The 24940-nt window shown below is 39.2% G+C and overlaps 1 protein-coding gene and 1 pseudogene across 1 annotated transcript; both read right to left on the minus strand.

Moving 5' to 3' along the window:
- Positions 1-24940, minus strand: smyd2a (SET and MYND domain containing 2a). Its single transcript, XM_088334828.1, has 12 exons — positions 24665-24940; positions 20611-20674; positions 20430-20540; positions 16698-16758; positions 13009-13136; positions 12483-12550; positions 7209-7311; positions 7017-7127; positions 5291-5414; positions 5025-5199; positions 1819-1927; positions 1-568 (listed from the first exon to the last, which is right to left on the minus strand). Exons 1-12 carry the CDS (start codon positions 24835-24837, stop codon positions 485-487), a joined length of 1311 nt encoding a protein of 436 aa, XP_088190954.1. The 5' UTR covers positions 24838-24940; the 3' UTR covers positions 1-484.
- LOC148368110 (U2 spliceosomal RNA) lies at positions 24155-24311 on the minus strand (annotated as a pseudogene).

Below are 24940 nucleotides of genomic sequence, written 5' to 3' on the forward strand. Positions count from 1 at the left end.
TTCACAAATTATACTTTTTTGTCAACAATCCTCCAAACTTTAAAACATGCAGTTGAGTACAACACAAGCTAATTACTGACAAAGGAACAACTGTACACTATCTTTTCATTCGCTACACAAACCTTGATGAACATCTGAACACGTAACAAACAACAAATGAAGACGCCCAACCAGCCCATCCAAAAAATAGGACACTGTGAATGAAATATTAGCGTCACAAATATGCTGCAGTGTTAACTTATGTCAGTTAAGGATTTGTATTACAAAAGAATGAACTTTGTCCAAAAGGCATCTTGTAAGGCAGTCAAAAACCCCATTCCTTTATCTTTCTGACAGTAACCAGGGGATTGAAGTCCTTGTAGTCATCATCAGATGAAATCCTTACACAAAGAGTTGTTTGGGAAGTGGGGGTGGGCCGCAGCAATACGCATGCCATGCAGTTAGTGTGTGCTTTCCTCTCCTCATTGCTTGAAAACCGGTTTATTTATGTCTGCTCTTCGATTTCTCGCTTGACTTCCTCAACATAATGGTGATCTTTCCCGTGAGCCACCTCCATGACGGCCAGTGCCTGCACAAACGCATAAAAAAAAATGACCATTACATGTAGCTCTGAAACAAACGATTATTTTATAAATCAATGAATTGGATTTTTAAAAAACACATTTTTCCATCTCTACTTGATTCAAAGACTGAAGTTTTGGACGGATAGAAAAATAGTGCATGCAAAATAAAATAATATATATAAAATAAATACCTTCATAATCAACAAAAATCCATACAAATAATTGCTATACATCTGCCAACTTTTCTAAAAAATAATGCGAAGAGTTATTACATTTAGATTCGTCATACAGAACCAAAACAAAGAGGAATACATTTTTATCTTATCTCATCTCATCTCATTAGCTACACCGCTTATCGTCAGTAGGGTCGCGGGGGTGCTGGAGCCCATCCCAGCAATCATCGGGCAGTGGGCAGGGGACACCCTGAACTCATTGCCAGCCAATCGCAGGGCACACGGGGACAGACATCTCACTCGCTCGTTTACACCTAATTTGGACCGGCCAATTCACCTGAAATGCATGTTTTTGGAATGTGGGAGGAAACCGGAGTGCCCGGAGGAAACCCACGCAAGCACGGGGAGAACATACAAACTCCGCACAGGAAGTCTGGAGCTGGATTTGAACCCACGCAAGGAGGTTCCCAAGACATGAACTGTGCCGCATATGCGCTAACCACTGCGCCGCCGTGCTGCCCACATTTTTTCTTTTTATCCGCCCAAAAAATATTCAAAATGTAAACCCACTTTTTAAAAGGTTGACAACAAATCTGTTTTTTGGTTAAATCTTTAAGTATGATAAATATTCCCAATGTGCAAATAATATATAATTGCTTAATAACAGCCCCCTCGCTTCCGTTGAGATAAACGTGTATTTTTCTTTTACTTTATATGATTTATTAATTGTTTTTCTTTTTGTTCCCTTGAAACTTGTTTGACGGTTTAATCCCAATTTTGTTTGTAATGATGCAATGCTCAACAAATTATTATTATTATTATTTAAAAAAAAAGTAAGATAACTTTTAGAAAAACAGTCCCAAGGCCCCCTTTGCCAGACCAAAGTGGTACTCCAACTCTAAGTTCACAAAAGGCATTGATTTTACGTACTTTGTGGCTTTAAAATAGCGCAGCAAGACTAATTGTTGCCAACACTTAATAATTTATTTTAAGCAATATTATTAATTAGTTGTTGCAGCCCTAGTTTTCATAGGCGTTGTCCTCCACTCCATAGCAGACCAGACCGTACTGTGTCCTCATACCTTTTTTAGAGCTTTGATTCCTTGTTTCTTCTTCTCCAATCCTAAATACAGGCGACCCAGCTTCAGATACATGGACGCCACATTCAGAGAGTAGGCAGGGTAGTGCACACTGCAGAGTTGAATGAAATTGGCTGTATAATTAAATACACTTGCATAACACAAGAACATTCTTCTATCCAGACTCAAAAATGGAAAAGCAAATAAAAAATCTGTCCCCATAAAGGGAGTCTATTGATACAGCTCATGTATAGGATCCCATTACAATTTGTGCTGTCAAGCTATCAACATATTTAATCAATCACATATCCCCCTTAGTTAACTCATAGTTTATTCATGTGACTTTTAACTAAGACAATCAAGTTTGATTACATTATCCTGATCTTAGGTAACCTACATCGTCTCTCTGTCAGCTTAAGATGTGATTTTAAGGTTTGGTTGGTATTATACAAAATGATACATGAACTTGCCCCCTCATATTTTTCAGATTTAATTTCAAGCAACATTCCTGCTTGGAAAATGCTGGTCAACTAGTGATCCCAAGAGTCAAGAAGAAATCTACAGTCTCGAGAGAGTCCTCTATTCTTGGAACCGGTGCTGTGGAATGCACTACCCTCTGCAATCAGCAACCTCAGTGGAACTTTTTAAATCTAGGCTTAAACACACTTATATCCTATAGTTTAAGAATCATCTATGTTTTATGTTGGCGATGTATGTGTATTGTTTGTTGATGCCCTTGTGACATTCATTGCAAACCCCTTCATCCTGGAATAGGGATTACCTTATGTGCGGTCCCTTCTCAAGGTTTCTTCATTTTCCTCATTCTGAGGTTTTCAGTTTTTTCTTGCCCTCATTTAAGCGTTAGATAAGGGGTGGTGTAATAATAGTCTGATTTATAGCGTCTTGAGACGTCTTGTTATTTGTGGCGTCACAAATAAACATGACATGCATGTTAAAATGTTCAAAACTACCCCCTTCATAGATTTTGGCCATAAATTTGATAGGGCGAAAGACTTGTTTAAAAAAACAAAACAAAAAAACAAACTAGAACTACGAGAAAAATATTATTTTACACCAACCATTAAAAAAAACATTGAAGCGTGAGAGTGAGAGAGAGAGAATTGAATAATAAGCACAAACACATGAACTAGCATATGCATGTGCATTTATTTCACATAACATGAGGGTCAACTCTTGGGAGCTGACATGATTGTCTTAAGAAAGCAGAACACAAAAAAGGGCAAAAAAATGGTACAGTTTCAGCACTTATAGAGTAGTTTGTATTCTTCCTTGTGCTATACGGTACTAGTTTTCGGTTTCACCAGACAAAAAGGTGACATCAATTGGTCACACATTTAACAGTGTCCCTTTAACATATTTTAGGGTTTATAGATTAACCGAATACCTAAATTGCTATCCTATTTGAAATAATTAACATGCATCAATGGCTTTTACTTTGATAATCAATTATTGCATTTGAATGCACCACGCAGCTCTCCAAACAAGTCATGTTTTTTTGTATAGCCCTTAATCAAAGAGTCTCAAAAGGCTGCACAGACCACAGAGTATTGCAAACTGAATACTATTATTACACCATCCCCTGATATAAAACCTACAAAGGAAAAACTCAAAAACATCAACATGAGGAAAATGAAGAATTCTTGAGAAGGGACCGCGCATGAGGTAATCCCTCTTCCAGAATGACCAGGCTGCAATGGATATTGCAATAACAAATAATACACAGACATTGTCAACATAAAATATAGATTATTCATATGCTATAGCAGTGTTTTTCAACCTACTTTGAGCCAGCGCACGTTTTTTTTCACATTGGAAAATTTTCACGGCACACCACTGACCAAAAATGTTGTAAAATGACACTGAACAGTATGTTTAATTACAATATAATTTATAATACCCCCAGTTTTTACAGCAAAGACACTTGACAATGACATAATATTTACAGAAAATGATTCATAAATGTTTTATAAGATTTTGAATTTTCAAAAGTGGCCCTTTCAGCACCTCTCCCGACCTGGCCTGCTGCTGCATCCTGCCAGCCAGGCAGAACAAAGGTGCCCCACCCTACCAGAAGCTAAATGAAAGGGGAGCGTGGTGAGGATTTTTATTCCAATTACAGAAAAGCACAACGCCAGGTGTAAAGTGTTCTGCTACTGTGGAAACACCACCCATGTACATAAAACATTGAAAAAACCCTCACCCAGCAGAAAGCAACGAGCTGCAACAAAAAATGTAACTGAGTTAATTCCCGAAAAAACCTGTAAATCAGTTGTAACTATGGCAACAAAGTCAATGAAAGACAATTGACACTTTATTTGCATTACTACTTTTCTAAATGTTAAGTATTTGTATTTAGTTCCGTGGTTGGCATTGTTATGCGATATTTGTATTTTCGTTACATTGCTGCTTTTTTTAGTTTGACTCTTGGCTTTTGTTATGAAACAGTAGTAATAGAAATATTTCAATTTAATTTTTTATACTGTTAGTCTCATCTCATTAGCCGTACCGCTTATCCTCATTAGGGTTGCGGGGGGGCTGGAGCCCATCCCAGCCATCTCCGGGCAGTGGGCAGGGGACACCCTGAACTGGTTGCCAGCCAATCTTTTAATAAAAAATGACATTTTTTCATGCCTAAAATCTCTGTGTGGGTTTTGTCCTAATCATAGGATTATTGTAAATTTGTAATGCACTAACTACAATTATTGAGCATTACACAGACCCTTACAGTTGAGTCGTATTTTCCTTGCTTCAAATTGTTTTATCACCCTTTGGGGAGGTGAGCTGCCATTTGTCTGTGGAGGAAAGGCTGCATGCTTCCGTTTAATGTATACAATGTTTTGGGTCCCCTTGTTCCTTCCCCCAACAATTCTGTGAATAAAAGGGGGAGTTGTAGAAGTCCTGGAAAAATGAGAATCATGTCCTGAACTGATTTACATGTCCTCATGAGCTGAAATTATTTAATTTGATCAGATGGATACCAAAAGTCCCAATATCGCCCACCCCTATTGAGTGTTGCCTGTCATAACTTTATTGTAGTCCTGACAAAATTAACAAACTTAAAACTGGGTTTATTTAATAAAGTATTTAGCTGACACAACAAATAAAAATACGAAGGTGTAACTACTGCAGTGGCCAGCACACAGATATGAATACAACATAACAGAGAGTGACAATGATTCCATGTTTACCTGTATGGCTGTATGATCTTCTCCCCGTAATACATGGCTCCGAACCAGTCTTGCATGTAGAGGCAGACGCCCATGGCCTGATACATCATGTGCAGCATATAGACGTTTGTGTCTGCAAAGATGGCGCCCATCTTCTCTTGACTGAGTTCGCACATCTCCAGCAGCTCGCTTGGGCGTGCCACAGAGTGAAGGGTGTCACCAAAGTGAAATCAAATCATTGAATGAAGAACTAAAAGCTAAAATGCGGGGATGAAGGAAAAGGATATTCTTGTAATGTTTTGCTCTCCTGAATTCTTCAATGACATTCTTAGCATACTGGACCATGGCTCGGATATCCTCTGGCGAATGTGCGCCGGAGATTGACTTTCGGATTTCCATCTTTTCTTTGTCCTGTAAAGAAAGAGAAACATGACTTTGTATTTTGTGATGCTTTTCTTTTGGCTAAATTCAACGGGTTGAAAACAAATACTGTAATCAGTTTCATTTAAAATTGAATTGAAATGGTGATGTCCACAAAAATGAAATGAAAAGTTTAGACTAAACAGTAATCCACGGGTACCCAAAGTCTTCAGAAAGCCAGCCAGATTTGAAAAGCTGAAAATGAGTGAGGGCTGATTTTTCAGTCTTGCATTCTTTGAAAAGTCGACAATACATTTACCCTCCTTGAAAGATTTGCACGGTAAGTTACTCGTAACTCGTCTTTGTAGCACTTTCATTTGACTTGTAGGGTCTCATGAAAAGCGCTGCTGTGCCGTTAAAACAACTTACAGTCGTTTCACGTTTTCACAGCATGCGTTTCCAGTTAGCTTTCTGTACAGGGTTCCTACAGCTTAAAGAAAGTTAAATTCAAAACTTTTTAAGACTTATTTATTTCCCTTTGAAATCAAATTCAAGACCAAGTCGACCATAAACAAACAAAAAAATATATTTGATATGGATAAAACTAAAACAATAAATAAAAAGGATTTTTACAGTATTTACGCACAAGTCAATGTGTCCACCCCTTCAAGACCACCTGCGGCGCATGGCTACAGCTGATCTAGTATATTAGTAGTGAAGGATTTTATACATTTGAATAAAGGATTTTATACGACTGACTACAAATTACATTTAATGCAAAAGATATTCACTGACTGGGCTGTAGTTCAATGTCAGGGCACCCTGGTGGAAAATGGGGGGGGGGGGTGCTTCTTTAGCAAGCCCACGGGAGGAGTCGGCACGCCATTATACGGGGAGAAGATGGTGAACAGGAGAGAGCTAAAGGACTTCAGAAGAGGGCTTCCCAGAGACTGCAACGACACTAATTCGGACGTTTTCGATGGAGTACACTTAGTTAAATTGTTAATGAAATTAAATCTGCCGCCGTGTGAAAATGTCAGCTTTCTTGTTCATCTTTTCCCTCAAGAAACGAGCGAGCATAAATTGTTGGGTGAATGTAGGTTGTGTTTAGTTAATGGAGTCAGATAACTAATTCGAACAATTTGGTAAACGGTAGATTTTGATATTTAATTCCTAAAAGTGGCTTGTTACATTGAAAATAAATTCATAAATTAAATCTGATAATGAGGAAAGTCAGAAGGGTGTGAAGAAAGGATGATCACTAGCGAGTGCTCCGTGGATTGTTATCAAATCTGGGAACCGACTGAGGGACGTCTGTTTCTTGTACTGAAAGGAGCAGCACTCCAATTTTGTTGTACTTTTGTATAACGACAATAGAGACCATTATTTCATTATTCATTTAACTGCAATTCTGTGTTTTTATTTTCAGATCTCTGCCATTTGTTACAGTTGTATACTTTCAATCGGTAAGGCTGTCATCTTGAGGTAAGCCTGACCCTTGGGGGCTTTTATGAAGGTGTGACGCTACTTTGCGAAGGGTTCTTTGGCCGCATTATCCGAAGGATCACAGTCTTTAATATCACAAAAACATATTGTTTGGGGCGTGTAGTTTTTCTAACCACTAAGCATGTCCACGTGTGCAAACATTCATACCTTAGACTTAGTTGTGCACTCTGTACACTGACATGTGAAGAAGTATGAATCCAACAACCTCTCCTTGCGGTCCTCGGTGGGATAGAGCAAGTCAATGTAACTATTGAAAACCTAAAGAGGAAAAAAATAGAATGGTGAGTCAAGTGGATCTGGAATCAATCGGATTCAGAGTTAATGGGAGGGGACACTTACCTCCTCTCCGGGGTTGATTTCCTTAACAGCTCTCACTTCTGCCATTGTGCCATTGTAAGTGACAATGACATTGGGACTGCAGCTGTGGTTCATGAGTGCTACACTGGAAGGTATCATGTTTGTAAAATGAGAATGATAAAGGCAGAAACATCTACTTAATGTACATGCTGTGAAATTCTAATTGGAAAAAAACAATCTTGTAGCTGCAAGTAGACAAAACAGTTACCGCTACGAGCAATGTTCCCTCTAATTTTCCACGGTCTGAGCAAAATCTGTGAGCGGTGCTTGATATAATGGTGAGCAACATCAATCCCAAGTGTGCCAACCAGATCATTATCAAACATGTCCTGAGACCAAATCAAGTGACTTTCTGCTGACTTACAGCAAAACGAGTTAGTTTTTTAAATTTGAATGACTTGACTAATGTCAATATTGGAAAGGTTGCAAGGCCCACACACGTCAATTGTTTATTCAACAACTTTTTCAGGATATTTCAGTTTTAAAAAAATTGCAACATTTATACTAACAATACGAGCATTTAGTAAATTTACTTACTGTAAATTCCGGACAATAGAGCGCACCTGATTATAAGCCGCACCCACCACATTTCGGGAGGAAAAACGATTTTGTACATACACAAGCCGCACCTGTATATTAGCCGCATGCGCCCACATTGAAAAAACGCAATACAAGCACAATTTTTTTTTGTTTGATCAATTTTATCGACAATACTAACAGCAAGTAAACAATGTGAGGTTTGAACAAATTTTATCCAATATGACGTTTTAACCCATACCCGATAAAGTAAAAAAATCACAGCCGGCAAAATGAACGGAAAATGATACCGGTACTTAAAATTTAATGCAGACCTGCAGAGTCCGGGTGCCCGTTGAAAGTAATCCAAGGAAAAAAAGTGTATATTTCCAAAGGTAAGGGTGGGAAAAATATATATCCACTATTGTCGGCCGCGTCCACAAACACGTCTCACCTTTACTCCACTTCCCGTCAGCCCGCGTTTGCCCCGCCCCTTCTTTCTCATTTGCTCGTACAAAACATATCAGAATAAGTTTCTAAAATAGATACATTACAAAAATATACAGTTGCAAATACATATTATACATGGTTACACATATTTACAAAGAAAGACAGTACACCGAGTTTTCAAAGCTTTAATAATAATATTATAACTTTCATCCCTAACCATGCCTGTGAAGGGTAGCAGAACGCTACTACCAACACGCTCGCAACACAGTAAACAGCTCTGTTAAGAAAACATATCGTGCTTGTAGTAAGCACGGTTAACCGTCCTCATCCTCCTCCTTATAACTGACGTCATCAAAGTCGTCTTCCTTCAGTATGGGAAAGACTTGGTCATATAGACGTCGTCCCACGCTCCCTTATTCGAAAACACGCTAGCATCAAGCTCGCTAAGTACAGTTTACGTGCGGTAGCTCTGTTTCTTACTATATCAGACTGCTCGATTGCGTTTAGAATAGAATAGAATAGAATAGAATATACCTTTATTGTCATTGTTACAAATGGGCTAACATATTGTGACAACGAAATTGGGCATGACACTCCAGTTTTACACATAGTGAGGGTATGAGCAAGAAGATAAAGGAACAGAGAAGATAATGTTATAAAACAAGGGGAATAAGGCTAGAGTTATAATTTACATGGTATTTACACAGCAATGTCAGCATGTGGGATGTTACATACAGGGTTGTCGTGATAACGTTGTATCGTAACGGTTGTGCAATATTGCATTTGGTGCAAAGTCATCATGGTGCAAAAATAGTCCGCATATACATTGGTGCAAGCATAGACATCATAGTGCAAAAAAAGGAAATGGTCAGACATTGTGCAATTTGAGCATTAAACGTAGTGCAGTCGACATGTGCAAGAACAAGACTTGAGTAACATTATATTCGTATGAGGTAGTGTTGGCACGAGTTTTCAGTTTTTGTGCGGTGTCTGTTGAGCAGTGAACAAACATAGTGCAGACAGCATGTACGTGAGTACCATTTTACATACGTGTGAGGTATTTTTTTTTTTTTTTTTTTGCAACAGTTTTCAGTTGTTTGTGCGGTGTCTGTTTAGGGTGGTAATGGCTGTGGGGAAGAAACTGTCTCTGAGTCTGTTCGTTTTTGCTTTGTGTGACCTGTAGCGCTTGCCGGAAGGCAGCAGGTCGAAGAGATGGTGGCCGGGGTGAGAAAAGTCCTTGACGATGTTTTCTGCTCTGCTGAGGTAGCGAGAGCAGGCAATGTCCTCCAGACTGGGCAGAGAGCAGCCGACGATTCTCTGGGCTGTTTTTATGATCCTCTGGAGCTTTTTCCTGTCTGCTGCTGTGCACCCCGCATACCACACCGTGATGCAGTATGTTAGGATGCTCTCCACTGTGGCTTTGTAGAAAGACACCTGCAGCTGCTGTTTTAGGTTATTTTTCCTGAGCAATCTCAGGAAGTGCAGTCGCTGCTGGGCCTTCCCTACCACCGCTCTGGTGTTTGCAGACCAGGAGAGGTCGTCGGAGATGTGCACGCCCAGAAATTTGAACGAGTGGACTCTCTCTACGCAGTCTCCTTTTATGATGAGTGGTGCTGGATTCCTGCCATTCCTTCTGAAATCCAGAATCAGTTCTTTTGTTTTTGTTGTGTTCAATATGAGGTGGTTTTCCGAGCACCACGTTGAAAGTGACTCAACCTCATCCCTGTATGCCGCCTCGTCCCCTTCAGAGATGAGGCCGATCAAGGTGGTATCGTCAGCAAACTTAATAATAGTGTTTGTGGGGTGGGTCGGTGAGCAGTCGGAGCTGTAGAGGGTGAAAAGCAGGGGGCTCAGTGCACAACCTTGGGGGGAGCCAGTGTTCAGTGTTAGGGTGGGAGAGACGTGGGTACCGAGTTTCACCGACTGTGGGCGGTAGGAGAGGAAGTCCATTATCCAGTGGCAGATGGAGGGAGAGAGTCCTAGGTGTGCAAGTTTCTCCACCAGGATCTCCGGGATAATGGTGTTGAAGGCTGAGCTGAAGTCCAGGAAGAGCATTCTGACGTAGCTCCCCCGGTGGTCCAGGTGTTTCAGCACGGTGTGAAGTGCTGTGTTTATGGCGTCGTCAGTGGAGCGGTTTGCCCTGTAGGCAAACTGGTGGGGGTCCAGTGTGAGTGGCAGGGAGTTTTTGATGTGCCGGGACACTAACCTCTCGAAGCACTTCATGACCACAGGCGTGAGAGCTACAGGCCTGTAGTCGTTGAGGCTTTCCACTGCTGACTTTTTGGGGACTGGAATGATGGTGGAGGTTTTGAGGCAAGGTGGGACGGTCGCCTGTGACAGGGACCGGTTGAAGATGGTGGTGAAGACCCCAGCCAGCGGATTGGAACGTTTATCTTGAAAGTTGCGTCATGTGCCTTTCTTTTTGCAATTTGCATGTTGAGGATATGTCTACACTAAATTAATTTGTGCACAAACTAAGAAGTTGCAGTTTAAATCTTACCTTTTGTACTCGAGCGCCGCTGCCCGCCGTTAGAAAAATTACATAAATTGGCCGCATCACTGAATAAGCCGCAGGGTTGAAAGTTTGGGGAAAAAGGAGCGGCTTATAGTCCGGAATTTACGGTAGTTGGTTGCACAATACAAAACTGCATTGAATAAGACTAAAGTGGAGGTACAATGGTGACAAAAAGACTAGTATATATTTGCCAGAACGGAGTACATTTACTCTGTTAAATTTACACCAGTACGTTTTGGGAAATTTTGTACTTCTACGAATATTTTTAAATCCCTATACGTTTCCTTGAGTAAATTTGTGTAGAATTTTTTTTTTACTTTTCCTCCGCTAAATTAGGCAATTAGGAAGTCGTTACTTGGAGGAGATTAATCAATCCCCTCCAAGTAAGTACAAGTCTGTCTAACTCCCCTTTGGTGTTTTTATTATGGTAAATACCTCTGGTAGGGGGCAGCACGGCGGCGCAGTGGTTAGCGCTTGTGCGGCACAGTTCATGTCATGGGAACCTGTCGTGGGTTCAAATCCAGCTCCGGACTTCCTGTGCGGAGTTTGTATGTTCTCCCCGTGCTTGCGTGGGTTTCCTCCGGGCACTCCGGTTTCCTCCCACGTTCCAAAAACATGAATTGGCCGGTCCAAATTGTCCCTAGGTGTGAATGAGCGAGTGAGTTGTCTGTCCCCGTGTGCCCTGCGATTGGCTGGCAACCAGTTCAGGGTGTCCCCTGCCCACTGCCCAGAGATGCCTGGGATGGGCTCCAGCCCCCCCGCGACCCTAATGAGGATGAGCGGTACGGCTAATGAGATGAGACCTCTGGCAGGCTCTACCATGTCACGTGACCATATTAAGCTTTAGTGTGCTAAATTTTGTTTCAGTGTGAAACAGATCGAAAATGTTGCTAAGCAATACCAACTATAAAAACACAAAAGAGGAGGAGGACCCCGAGCCTCACATCAAAAGCATTTTCCCCTTAGAAAGGGTGCGAAACACCAGCTACAATATGCAATGTCTCCTTTGGTTGAGTTCATGGGCTAGCTTGTTGTTCTGCTTTCAGAGCCTGCTAAGATAAGTATCAGACTTTCAATGTGCTACATGTGCTTAATTTTTTTATTTGATTTATATGATTTTTATTACATTGTTTATTAAAGCACTTGAATTTACGTTGATTATTTTAATCTACATTAAATTAAATGCATCTTTTTGTTGATTGGATGGACTTTGATAATTTCATTATCTGATTAGTTGTTTAAAAAAAATCTTAAATACGACGATGCTACAGTTACTCAGTACTTGAGTAATTTTTTCACCAAGTACTTTTTTACTTTCACTCAAGTAAATATTTGGATGACTACTTTTACATGAGTAATATTATTCTGAAGTAACAGTAATTTTACTTAAGTAAAATATTTGGTTACTCTACCCACGTGATATTTGCATACCATTTGAATGTAACACAAGAGCGAACAAAGTGAACCCAAAAAACGTGTCCTTTTTCCTGCGTTTTTCTTCGTTATTTTTTTTTTTTACCCTTTTTTCTTTAATTTTTCTTTTTTTCCCAAGCTTTTTACTTTTTGTTGTCGTTTTATAGTTTCCTTTTCCTTTTATTTTTTACTTATTCTATTTTTTCCAGTTTTTTTTGCTTTTTTTCCCCCTGTATTTTTTATTTTTATTTTTCACTTTTTTTTCTCCTACATTCACCCAATCTGAAATGCCATATCTGTGAAGATCAAATTGATAGGCTAAAGTGTTTTTGCGGGAGAGGACGAGATTTTGGTGAACTTACTCAGGAAAAACAGCTGATCCCAAATGAGATAGCTCCTCATCCTCAACGGTGAAACCATTGCAATTAACCTGCACACAAAATGGAATATTACTGAACAGAAAACAAGCGTGAGTAGAAGTCTCTTATTTCAAATTATTTAAAGGAAACCACTTTTTTTTTTAAATGACAAAAAACATTTAGTCTTTCCTGTAATTATTACATTTTATTTACTTGTATAGTGAATATAGGACTGATCCTGCCATATGCAGGGTGTATAAATAAATACCTAAAAATAAATGCCATCTAAGTAGATGAACACATAAATCAGGTAATACCCAAATAGATGACATAAATGCAATTTATTTTTATATGCATTTTGTTGTCTTTTCTGTCATTGATTTCAGTAATTATTTTGTCTTACATCGTGTCGTGAATTTACTCACAACAAAATACAGATATGATATGATCCAGCCATACTTTATTAATTTAAAAATGCAACAGTGTGTACACTAGTATACTGCATGCAGGAGTAATTAGAGCAGCAAACCTGTGCAAAAAGTTCTGTTAACGCCCTATCATCTGGTATATTGCTGATGTGCTTGTTGTAGAAGTGGTGCAAAGCGGCAATGTCAGTCTGGTTCATTTCATCCTTTTCGCTGTCCATTTTGTCTAAATCTGGGAAAAGTTGACAAACAACCCACGATAGACTTTTTGGCAAGTGATGCTTCACCACAGCAATGACGTAAAATATCACCTCCGATATACAGTACAGTGGTGTGAAAAAAGTATTTGCCGCCTTTCTGATTTTTGTTTTTTGCATATTTATCACTCACAAAAGGTTTCAGATCATCAAACCAATTTTAATTTCACACAGAGACAACCCAAGGAAATACAAAATGCAGTTTTAAAATGTTGATTTCATTTATTAAGCCACAAAGAAAAATCTAAACCTATCTGGTGATGAGCGGTAATGAATGTTTTACAACGCTAAGGAGGAATTTTGGCCCACTTTTCTTTAAAAAAATTATTTCAAATTTGCCACATCGGAGGGTTTTCTAGCATTTCCCATAAAATTGCCCGTTTAAGGTAACACCATAGCATCTCAATTGGATTTTAATCCAGACTTGGCCACTTTAGAATCTTCATTTAACTTTTTTTTTGAGCCACCCAGAGGTGTATTTTCTGGTGTGCTTCCGATCATTGTCCTGCTGCATTATCCAAGAGCACTTGTGTTTGAGGGCACAAATTGATGGCTGGACTTTCTCCGTTAGGATCTTTCAGTTAACACCAAAAGTCATTATTCCATCGACCACAGCAAGTTATCCATGTCCTGAGGCAGCAAAGCAGCTCTAAACCATCACACTGCTACCACGATTCTTTCCTAATGGCGCCAAATTCTTTCAGTCAAATGCTGAGCCATTCCTATGCCAGATCTAACTGGGTGGACACATTCTTAAAAGTTCAAATTTTTGGACTCGTCAGTCCACAAAATGTCTCTCCAAAAGTCTTGAAAATAATCTAGATGCTTTTTGGCAAATGTGAGAGGACTGTGTTCTTTTGTGCCACCGTGGTTTTCACCACGGAACTCTACCATGGATCTTCCTTTGAGTGAAGTCATGAACACTGATCTTAACTAAAGCCAGTGAGGCATCCCGTCCCCTTGGATGTTTTCTTAGGTTCTTTTGTAACCTCCTGGATGAGCTGTCATCTCACTCTTGGAGTAATCTAAGTTGGTCAACCACCCCTAGGAATGTTTGCCATTGTTCCCAGTTTTCTCAGTTTTTCGATAATTAATCTGACAGTGGTTCACTGGAGCTCTACAGCCTTGGAAATAGCTTTGTGACCTCAAAATGTCTCAAAAGAATAACAAAAATGAAAGTCATAGGCCAGTTTTTGCTAGAAAAACCCTTCAGAATGGCAGATTCAAAATAATTTTTCAAAGAAGTTTGGGCCAAGATTCATCCACAGCGTTATGAAAAACTCATTAATAATTACTGTAAATGTTTGATTTCTGTTGTCGTTGCCAGAGGTGACCAAACTCGCTCTTAGTTTAAGGGGGCAATTACTTTTTCACATAGGTTACAATTTTTCTGTGCATTAATAAATCAACATTTCAAAATTGCATTTTGCATTTCCTTGGTTGTCTCTGTGTGATATTAATATTTGTTTGATGATATGAAACCTCTGTGAGTGATAAATGTGCAAAAACCACAGAAATCAGAAAGGGAACAAATACTTTATCGCAGCACCGTATAAACATACAGTAATATGAAACATTAACACGACAAATACAAAAGAGACCGCAAAAAACAAAAGCAGTAAGCACAATTCTGTTTATGTGGTGTTGCAATAAAAAAGCTTAACATCATCGTTGATTATATTGCCTTAAAGCACAGTGTTAATGACATTCAGCACAGAACATGAAATTAACACATCATGAGTCTTGGGGTTTAAGTCCCGGTGTGCTAAATTGAAGTAGACACTGTAAGTAAGAACACTCCTGCTATTGGAGGAAGTCATTTATATGCTGTGATTGAAGGAAAATAGGTTATTAAAAGATATTTTATACTTCATATTTTAATTAAACTAGGATTCACACAAATGTGCAAAGACTAGTTCAGATTCAGATATACTTTACTGTCATTCTTGTACACGTGTATACAGAATGAAATGTCGATACATCTGACCCGCAGTTTCCTTGAATGTACAGATATAAAATGTTGAATTGAGTTGGAGTATTGAAGTACTAATAATATACTAAATAATTATAGCTATGTATAGTATTATACAGTAGTGCAAAGAGTGCAAGAGGAGCAGCTAACCAGATGTGCAAAATGGGCAGTCAGGTAAACAGGTCACTATACAATAACACTGGAGTACAAGAACAGATGTGCAAAGGAGTGGCTAGGTATAAGAGAACTGCCAGTAGTGCAAAAAAACAAACAGATGTACAGATTAGCAGCTGTGTAGGCTTACTATGTGTGTGATTGACCATTTACCAGTCTAATGGCCAGGGGGACAAAGCTGTTGCAGAACCTGGTGGTCCTGCACCGCACACTGCAGTACCTCTTCCCAGAGGCTAGCAGAGTGAACAGTCCATGATGGGGCTGAGAGGGGTCCCTAATGATGTTCTTGGCTCGGGATAGGCAGCGCACTGCAGCCTCCACACCACACAGAGATACAGCTAGTCAGGATACTCTCTATGGTGCCCCTGTAGAATGTGATGCGGGTGGGTCGGGGCAGGTGGGCTCTCCTCATCCTCCGCAGGAAGTACAGACGCTGCTGTGCCCTCTTCACCAGTGATGCAGTGCTCACGGACCAGGTGAGTTTGTCAGTGATGTGCACCCCTAGGAACTTGGTGCTGCTGACAACCTCCACAGCCTTGTTGTTGATGAGAAGTGGGGCATAGTTGGGCTGTTTTTTCCTGAAGTTGATAATGACCTCTTTAGTTTTGTCAACATTCAGGATCAGGCTGTTGACTCTGCACCAGCCCACCAACTGCTCCACCACCTCTCTGTAGGCCAGGTCGTTGTCGTCCCTGATGAGGCCGACCGAAAGAACTTGATCCCGGATACAAAAGGCTGAAATGAGTTTCCTCCGCAGGGTGTCTGGGTTTTCCCTTAGAGATAAGGTGAGAAGCTCAGTCATCCGGGAGGGACTCTGTGTAGAGCTACTGCTCCTCTGCATTGAGAGGAGCCAGTTGAGGTGGCTCGGACGTCTGGTAAGGATGAGTCCTGGACGGTGGAGGTGTTCCGGGCATGTCCCATCGGCAGGAGGCCCCGGGAGCGACCCAGGATACGCTGGAGAGACTATGTCTCTCGGCTGGCTTGGGAACACCTCGGGATCCTTTCGGATGAGCTGGAGGAGGTGGCTGGGGATAGGGACATCTAGGCTTCCCTTTTAAGGCTGCTGCCCCCGCGACCAGACCCCGGATAAGCGTTAGATAATGGATGGATGGATGGATATTGCGTTGTCTATAGAGTCAGACTGCCAAGAAACATGGTGATGGCAACAATTCAAACATTTTCAAGCACTTCACCCAAAATATAAACATTCGCCTGACCTTGAAAACACAACATTAAAATTTAAGCAATACCAGGGATTTCAAGCACCTGTACCAACTGAGAAAATAGTCGTTAGCTGCAGCCCTACTGTGAGCACAAGATTTTTTGGATAAATCCTTGCAAAGTGTTGGCTCACATGTCAACGTTATTAGACAAGCATGTTCATACTCACGTGCTTCAAACTCTTTGAGTAGCAGTAGTCTTTCTGACTGCGTGCGCTCTGTGGTGACTCTCTGCAAACATGACACGAATTGCAAAAAGATTCAAAATCAGTCCTATTGCGAAAAACCTGCTGCAAGCTCATTTTCAAAATTATTTCCCAAAACATGCAGCTTCTTGGGAATACAGTGGTAACTACTTACAAATGTCTCTACATTTGAAAGTTTCAGGTTACAAAGTACCTGAATAGGACAATATTGCCTCTAGTTACAGAGGTGTTTAAGGATACAAAAAATACAGTAAGGAACACGTTGCCATTCGCCCTCCCAGAGTTCTATCTGGCAACCTGCGCATATGCGTGAATCCCGGGATGCTCTTAGTGTACCACTCTGTAAACAGTCTACTGTATGGTACCGCTATGAAGAGTTATTAGTAACAATGGACCTCGTGAATGACATGCAGAAAAGAGGACAAGGAGAAAGAAGAAGCAACTTTTCCTGGTCATTGAAACCAACCAAGAGTTAATAGAAAAGTATGAAAACATACGCCGCCATGCAGTTTAAAAACGACAAGGAGGAGGGCACAGACCTAATTCCATCAGCCCAAATTAAAGACACTTAGGCAAAATTCCATGAAGTTTCGGAATTTGGGGAAAGGAATCACCCAGAAAAAGTGTTTACAGGTCGGGATATCGTTTATCACGATGACGTCTGCAGCGTGCATTTCCAACGGATTGTCAAAAGCTGACATAAGCAGACATCGTTGGATCAGTTTTCAAGAAACATGAGCAAAAACACTGCTGAGGACTAGTAAACAAAGAGGCCAGTTAAAAGGTAAATTAATATTTTATTATTTCCTTTTCTTCTTTTTTTTTTTTTTGCTTTTATTACAGTTCGTCATGTCATGTCTTTAGGGATCATGTCACCATTAAAAATAGCAACTTCCATATACCTAGATAAGTATCACGAATGTAGTATTTACTAATCCGCCAAAAGAAAAGGCAGATGATGGCTGGGTCGCAACAGACTAGTGTCGTTCGCGAACAAAACACCTCTATGAGCATCTCTTGGAAGTGTGCAAACGGCACCGGCTCCCAACTAATCAACAGCTGGTTCCTACTGTGACGCATTTTTCTCCTTGTCAATATGCATTTTTGGGGATTTTGTGTTGTTGACTTAAAAATTGTTGATTATAAAAAAAGGGGAAAGTTGTATTATATTTTATCTTTTGTTTTGTAGATTTATAAATAGTTTAATATATTTCCTGTATTTTTCAGTGTGAATGTGTTTGTATAAACATGTAAAGTTCTATTTTCTTCCTTTATTTCTTTTTCCCCATATTTGTCTCAATTTTGTACTGCGGTACTGAAAAGTTGAGTCAAATACCTTACGACCAGTTACCTTACATGTGCATTGTTCCTCAAAAGGTTTCCGCCTTACAGGCTGAAATCCTGCACTGTTAGAGTAATTTTTATAAAAGGAACATAATGTTAAGTTAACAATATTTTCCTGATGATTTCTTGACTTGATTTATTGACCATTAAATTGCTTTTCTTTATTAACATTAGGCTCATATATTTCATCGTAGCATATAATGCAAAAGGGTGGGGGGTGGGGGGGTGACGACAGTATATCCGTTGATCGTGATTGTGTGACAAAAAAAATCGTCCCCAGAAATTTACAATTGTAACAGCCCTAGATTGTGGGTCACTGGTCGACTTAAAATCAAATTGGGTTTCAAAACATTTTTTTTCCTATGAGAGTGAACTGCCTCAATTTGTATCCCAGGTTAGATGTCAGTGAAGTATAACTTCCAAGAAAGATTTTCTAACAATTTTTAGGCTATTATGTATACAAGTGGTCTCCAACCTTTTGCAAGCATCGACCTACTTCTTGATACTAACTAGCGCAAAGTGCATCCAGTTTGATATGACTTTCTAAACTAGCTAGATGGCTTGCTCAATAGCTAAAAAGGTAGGAAGATAGCTAGCTATAAAGCTGAAAAGGTAGCCAGACAGTTCGCTAAAAATGCATATATTTTGCTTGTTTGCTTTATGAAATCAATAAATTAGAATTTAGCTTCATGTATTTCGTGTAAATTAATAAAAAAGATGAATAAATATATTTCAGTAAAAAAATAGACTCATTCTATTCTCTTAATTAATTGCTTACAACTAATTATCACTACTTAAATAGATTTCCGCCACGGCAGCAGAGTGTCTAGCACATCAGCGGCACAGTTCTGAGGTCATGGGATCAAATCCAGCTACCAGCCTTCCTGTGCGGAGTTTCCATCGCCGGTAAGTTTCACTTGTTTGTTTATCTTGTATTTTTCGTTATTACGCTTGTTGTTTATAATAAAGATTTGGCCGTAGCGGTTGTAATATAATATGCTAATCAGCCGCGAGCACGTAGCTTGCCAAAATGGCGTCTGTGACGCATTTCCTTTGTTAAATATTGCTGGCAGAAATCAGATGAGTCCTTGGCAAAAGAAAGGTGTTGGTTAAATCCATGTTTGCAAAGGTAGCACAATAACTTAAATGTTTGTTGCAATCGACATTTTTAATACAAAAATGAGCATTGTTCTATTTTTCTTTCTATTTTTGGTTTTCATAGAAAATGGCCTAGTCAACGACAGAAGATTCTTAGTACAATGGTACCTCTTATCACAAATCTAATTTGATCTGGGAGTAGTTTCATAACCTGAAAACTTTATAAGTAGAGACGCATTTTGAATGTAAATGGACTAATCCATTCCACAACCCAACAAAAAGACAGTATGATATTTTATCAATCATAGAAGAGCATCAGAACATGAAACAAATGCATATTAAAATTAGATTACCGCACAAAAATCATAAAACGAGCTGCACATAATATAAAACAAAGAATAAAGTAAACAATAAATATGTTATTTACCCCTTTGCCGCGTGTTTCTTGAAAAACTGATCCAACGAAGTCTGCTTTTGACAATCTGTCGGAAATCCGCTAGGCAAACGTCATCATAATGAGCGATGGCCCCACTAATCAACACTTTTTCTAGGAGATTCCTTTCCATCAATTCCGAGACTTCATGGAATTTTGCCAACATGTCTTTAATTTGGGCTGATTGAATAATAGCTGCACCCTCCTCCCAGCCATTTTCCCAGAACCCCTCCTCCTCCTAGTCTGTGAACTCTGAAATGTTTTGATGATACTAAGAGCATGCAGGAATACACGCATGTGCACTGGTTTGCCAGGCAGATTTTAAGAAATATGTTTGTTAACGTTCTGGAGACGCTGGAAGAGGCTAGTTGCAGCACGTACTGTTATTTTTTTACTTTGTATCCAGAAACACCTTTGTAACGAGACACAATATTTTGGTCACTTAAAGTCTCCGTAGTTAGTATTCTCTTTTAAGCACTCGTTGTCGGTTGCATGGCACACTTAAGCAACATCTAGTGGTCAAATTATACACACTGTTCCTTTGATGTAAGTGCAGCCCACACAATTTTTGGATTAATTTATTACTGATAGATTTACTTTTACATTAATCCTTGATAGTTGACATTTTTAGATCTCATTTTGTGTAGCATTTTAAAAAAAAATATATCTGAGAGCAGTGGATTTTCTTTTTTTTTCAATAAGAAGTTTTCTTGTGTAAAATCCAAATTGGCCCAATCTCACTCAGACCTGAGCTACGGCCCTTAAGTCAATTGACTTTGAGACCTTTGATCTACCCACTTTGGTCGTGAACAGTGAACTACCTGTTTCATTATGATTCTGGCCACCAGTCTGACCGTCTCTGAGGGACACCAGTTCTCCCCGCAGGCACATATGGCAACACACTCCAGCTTGTGCATGGGCCAGTCACCTCTCTACATGCATACATAATTGCAATAATTAACCCTGAGATAGACATGTAGTACTAGAATTAATAGGAATTACCTGGCAGTCAATGTTGCAATAATGGGCCTGTTTACATTTGCCACATTTATAAAGGTCTTCTTTTCTGTAACAAATTCAACACATAATTGATTAAACGATGATGATGTGACACAAATGTACAGCTTTCATTTCCCTCTGCCCTCTGAGGGGATTTGTTTGGAATATTCGAAATAAATGAAATGAAAGCTAATGTGCAACACATGTCTCTCTGGCCTTCTCCACCATTGGGGCACATGGGTGACTATATTTAGCGTTCTAACCTTTTACTGCTCTACAAATCTTCATACAGCACGGGTTCTATGAAATTTTCTTGTCAACTTCTTAATGATTACAATTTCCCTTATCAATCGATAATAAACCTTACAAACACAAAGCAGAACCAATTACTATTCCACATATTTTAATTGCACTATTGCTACAATGTACTATTCTTGATTGCATTATAATAATTATAATCATCATAACTTAGGCCAGGCTTTCTTTGAACCATGTTGTGATTACTAATTGTTTGGCCTACTCATCCAGATAGTCCCTTTTCTCTTTAAAGTTTCTATATTACATGTTTAATCTGGAGTGCCAAGACTATTCTCGTTGCATATGTCTCACAACATTGATATCAATGTCAATAAAGACAATCCTAACTTGAATACTAATTCTGATTTACTCATAGCTAGACACACTATGTGGAATAAAACCAAATATAGTGTGTAGGCTAAACAAGGTTATTTTATTTACCAAGTAAACAAACACACAAAAAAATCTGAGTCTTAGTTCTGTCCCCCACTTGCAGTGAATTTAGTGCAGTTCGCTTCATGCAGGATATACTAAAAAAAAAAAACAAAAAAAAAACGAACCATTGTTATACACAATTTGAAATTATAAAAACATGTATGAAATAAGGGAGGAATGTAAAAGTTAACAGGTATGCAATGGCCAGCTAAAGACAATATCTGAAATACAGACGCTCTCCTACTTACGGCCATTCGACTTATTTAAAACGATAGATACGACCATTTTTTGGGGGATGTTGAAAAATATCCGGACTTTGCTTTTGAAATGAAAGTGGAATAAAAACGCTTGATGCAGTTGAGAAAATGGTCGGAACACTTTTTTTCAGCCACTTTTTACCACGGAGAAGGACCTCTTTAAGCGCATCCTCCAAAATTAAATTAAACCTCACTTTATAGAGCATATATTAAAAAAAAAATTTTTAAAAAAAAACAATACAGGTTACTTATACAAGCCTTAAACATACTTATATAAACCTTAAACATAGAAAACATAGCACTGAAGCATCTTACGAAACTATTTAATTTACCAACGATTGTCCGTATGTATTTTGTTCTGAGAAGGGCAGCGTCTGTATAGTGCATTTTTATCCACCCGTTGAAAGGAGCTTTATTTTCAGGATTCAAAAATGTACAAGTTAAAGAAAGGACAATTTTAGAGACTCAAGATAAAATATAGCTGAAATCACGTCGATTTCTGATGAAAAAAAAAAAAAAACATGTTTAATATAAATAAAGTTGTTGGCAAATGGTGACTTTTTATAATTTTAAACAACTGCCTGTACAATGCAAATATTTTGTATGGCAACACATGAGTCTCCTTTTTATTGTAACAAATCAAAATTATTAAGGGCCTTTTTCCCAAGAAAAGAGGTGACAACACGTGCATGAGTGTAGATGAGGACTGATTCATAAACTCCTTTGCGTTAGCTCAGGGGTCGGGAACTACTGGCCCGTGAGCCATATATAATAATAATAATTAATAATTTCCTTTGTATTGTCATTCTTTGTAACAATGTACACAGAACGAAATGTCGATACACCTGACCCGTTGTAGCGAGCCGATGCAGCCGCAGCCAACAGTGGGCGCCGCCATTTTACCAATGTTATAAGTCTTAGGTATGACTCGGCCGAGGCGCGAACCAGCGACCTCCCAGTCTCAAAGCGGGCGCCCTACCATCTAGGCTACTGAGCTGGTATGCCTCTTTTCATGAGATAAAATATAACTTGTGTAATTAATTTAGTGAATAACTTAGCATCAATTATCACACATGGAAAGCCTAATGTGTGCAGGGTTCGATCCAGTACCAAGAGGACACAATTTTAACGACAGCTTAGAATCAATGTGTCACACAAACATACCAGATTGTAGCTGGAAATCGCTAAATAATTCATTAGACGGAAGTTCATTGAAAAAAAATGTTTTCATTGTTGGGATACTTTATGATGAAAAACCAAGGGACAAACTTAAACTCAAAACAAACGTTTTACCAAAAAGCTTTATAGAAGCACCTAAAGATATTTGTTTGGGTGAGCGGTAGGAGCTAAACACAGGACGCGCGACCTCCTTCTCGCCCAGCGCCGTCTGGACTGAATACGTTGGTATCCCTTATTGTGACATTTTTGCAAAAGAACCTTCCTTGCACCTTGTTTTGAAAACAATATTTAGGACAAAAATTACTGTCAAAATGAGCCTCAACAGTCTTAAGTAACTGCAGTAAGGAGACAAATTTTAAGTGGTACGAACCCTAGCAAAAAGTATGGAATCATCAGTCTTGGATAAGTACTCACTCAGACATATTATTCTGTAGAACAAACTCAGATAAAAAGCATGAAAAAAAGGTTTTCAAATGTGAAACTCCTTGGTATATTGAAACACTAAAAGAAATGAAGAAAACACTTTCAGTAAATGCTACTTTTATAGACCAAACACACGTATAGGAAAGCTAAAAAGAAACCATCGTTGTCACTTAAACACAAAAGAACAAGAACGTAATGGGCTAAGGAGAGGCAATCATGGACTGAGGATAACTAAATGAAGGTCATCTTTAGTGATGAGTCACAAATCTGCATTGGCCAAGGTGATGATGCTGGAACTTTTGTTTGGTGCTGTTCCGATGAGATTTACAAAAAGGACTGCCTAATGAAAACATCACATTTCCCACAGTACTGAATAATATGGGACTGTATGTCAGGCAAATGCATTGGGGAGATGGCTGTGGTCAAATCTGCAACAAATGCAGAAACATTGGTAAAATGGCGGCGCCCTCTGTTGGCTGCGGCTGCATCGGCTTGCTACAACGGGTCAGGTGTATCGACATTTCGTTCTGTGTACATTGTTACACAGAATGAAAATACAAAGGAAATTATTATTATTATTATTATTATTATTATTATTAAATTTACATTTTGGACGGCTTTCTTATTCCGTCAATTGAAAATGTTTGGGGATGATGAACTCATTTTCCAAAATGACAATGCATCATGCCACAGAGCAAAAACTGTAAAAGCATTCCTTAGATATATATACCGTGTGGCTCTCATAGATTAAAAAAAAGAAAAGAAAAATATCAAAATAATTTTGCTTTTATGGGGTTTTGGGGTTTTTAAGGGTTATTGATCTATCTTCGTTATTCATTATCCATTATCCGTTATCGGTCAGTTCATAATACGCTACAAAGCCTAGGAGCCGGGACACTTACTCTCAGCCAAAAGGCCAAGCTAAGGTCCTAGCCCTAAAGCCTTGCTGCGATCATTGCGAATGCACCGTTCCCGGAGGTACTGCAATACCGGGCCGATGCGTGGAGTGGACAGAGCAAGCTCATATTCCATCTCCGAAATGCAAAAATCAAAGATAGTGACTTCATAGAAAGTACACAAAAGGCCAAGCAAGTCAAAAACTATAGAAATGATCCCTAAGAGTATAGTCTGGGTGAACCACCTTCATGATCATGGTATCTGCTTTTATTTTTTTGGTTTGAACAAATTTATTGACACTAAAAACAGAAAACAATCATGACAATCTCAACAGCAATTAAGCACATTCACAATATTATATCTGCTTTTATGGTTCTTTGGGTCAAAAGGGTTCACGAACCCCGTGTTAACTGTCAATTATCTGTGCAGTAATTAAAATATCTGCAGTGACCCATTTTAGTCAGGTGTGCCTTCTTGTTTCTAAAATCTTAACGTTGGCACGACACGTGATTACAGAAGTGGTCGATTAAAAAAATCATCAGGGAGAGTTAATTTAACAGTGTGATTACCTGGCGAAACAGTACTCGCAGTGCGCTCCTCGTTCGCTCTCAGTCAGTACGTACGCGTAAGCTGGGCAGGCGAAAACCAGCTCGCCCACCACGAAGTGCCTCAATGCCCGCAGACCTCTGCCCCTGTCTGGGCTGAAAAACTGCTCAGTCCCTTCTATGCCGTAGTTCTTCATGCTTCCTCGAGTGTCTTTATTTGCATTTAGTGTCTGACTTATCAGCAATGGCTTCTAGGCAGTAGTGTGTCAATGCTTCTTCTTCTTTAGTTCAATATTGTAT

Source organism: Urocampus carinirostris, chromosome 4, assembly GCF_059441175.1.
Source record: "Urocampus carinirostris isolate Australia breed hairy pipefish chromosome 4, RoL_Ucar_1.0, whole genome shotgun sequence".
In the NCBI taxonomy this organism is placed as follows: Eukaryota; Metazoa; Chordata; class Actinopteri; order Syngnathiformes; family Syngnathidae; genus Urocampus; species Urocampus carinirostris.

Coding starts and splice junctions, on each gene's coding strand:
- smyd2a (XM_088334828.1), bottom strand. CDS start 24,837: ATGAAGAACTACGGCATAGAAGGGACTGAGCAGTTTTTCAGCCCAGAC. Junction 12,551..13,008: donor TAACAGAACTTTTTGCACAG/GTTTGCTGCTCT, acceptor TTTTGTGTGCAG/GTTAATTGCAATGGTTTCAC. Junction 7,128..7,208: donor AAATCAACCCCGGAGAGGAG/GTAAGTGTCCCC, acceptor TTTCCTCTTTAG/GTTTTCAATAGTTACATTGA.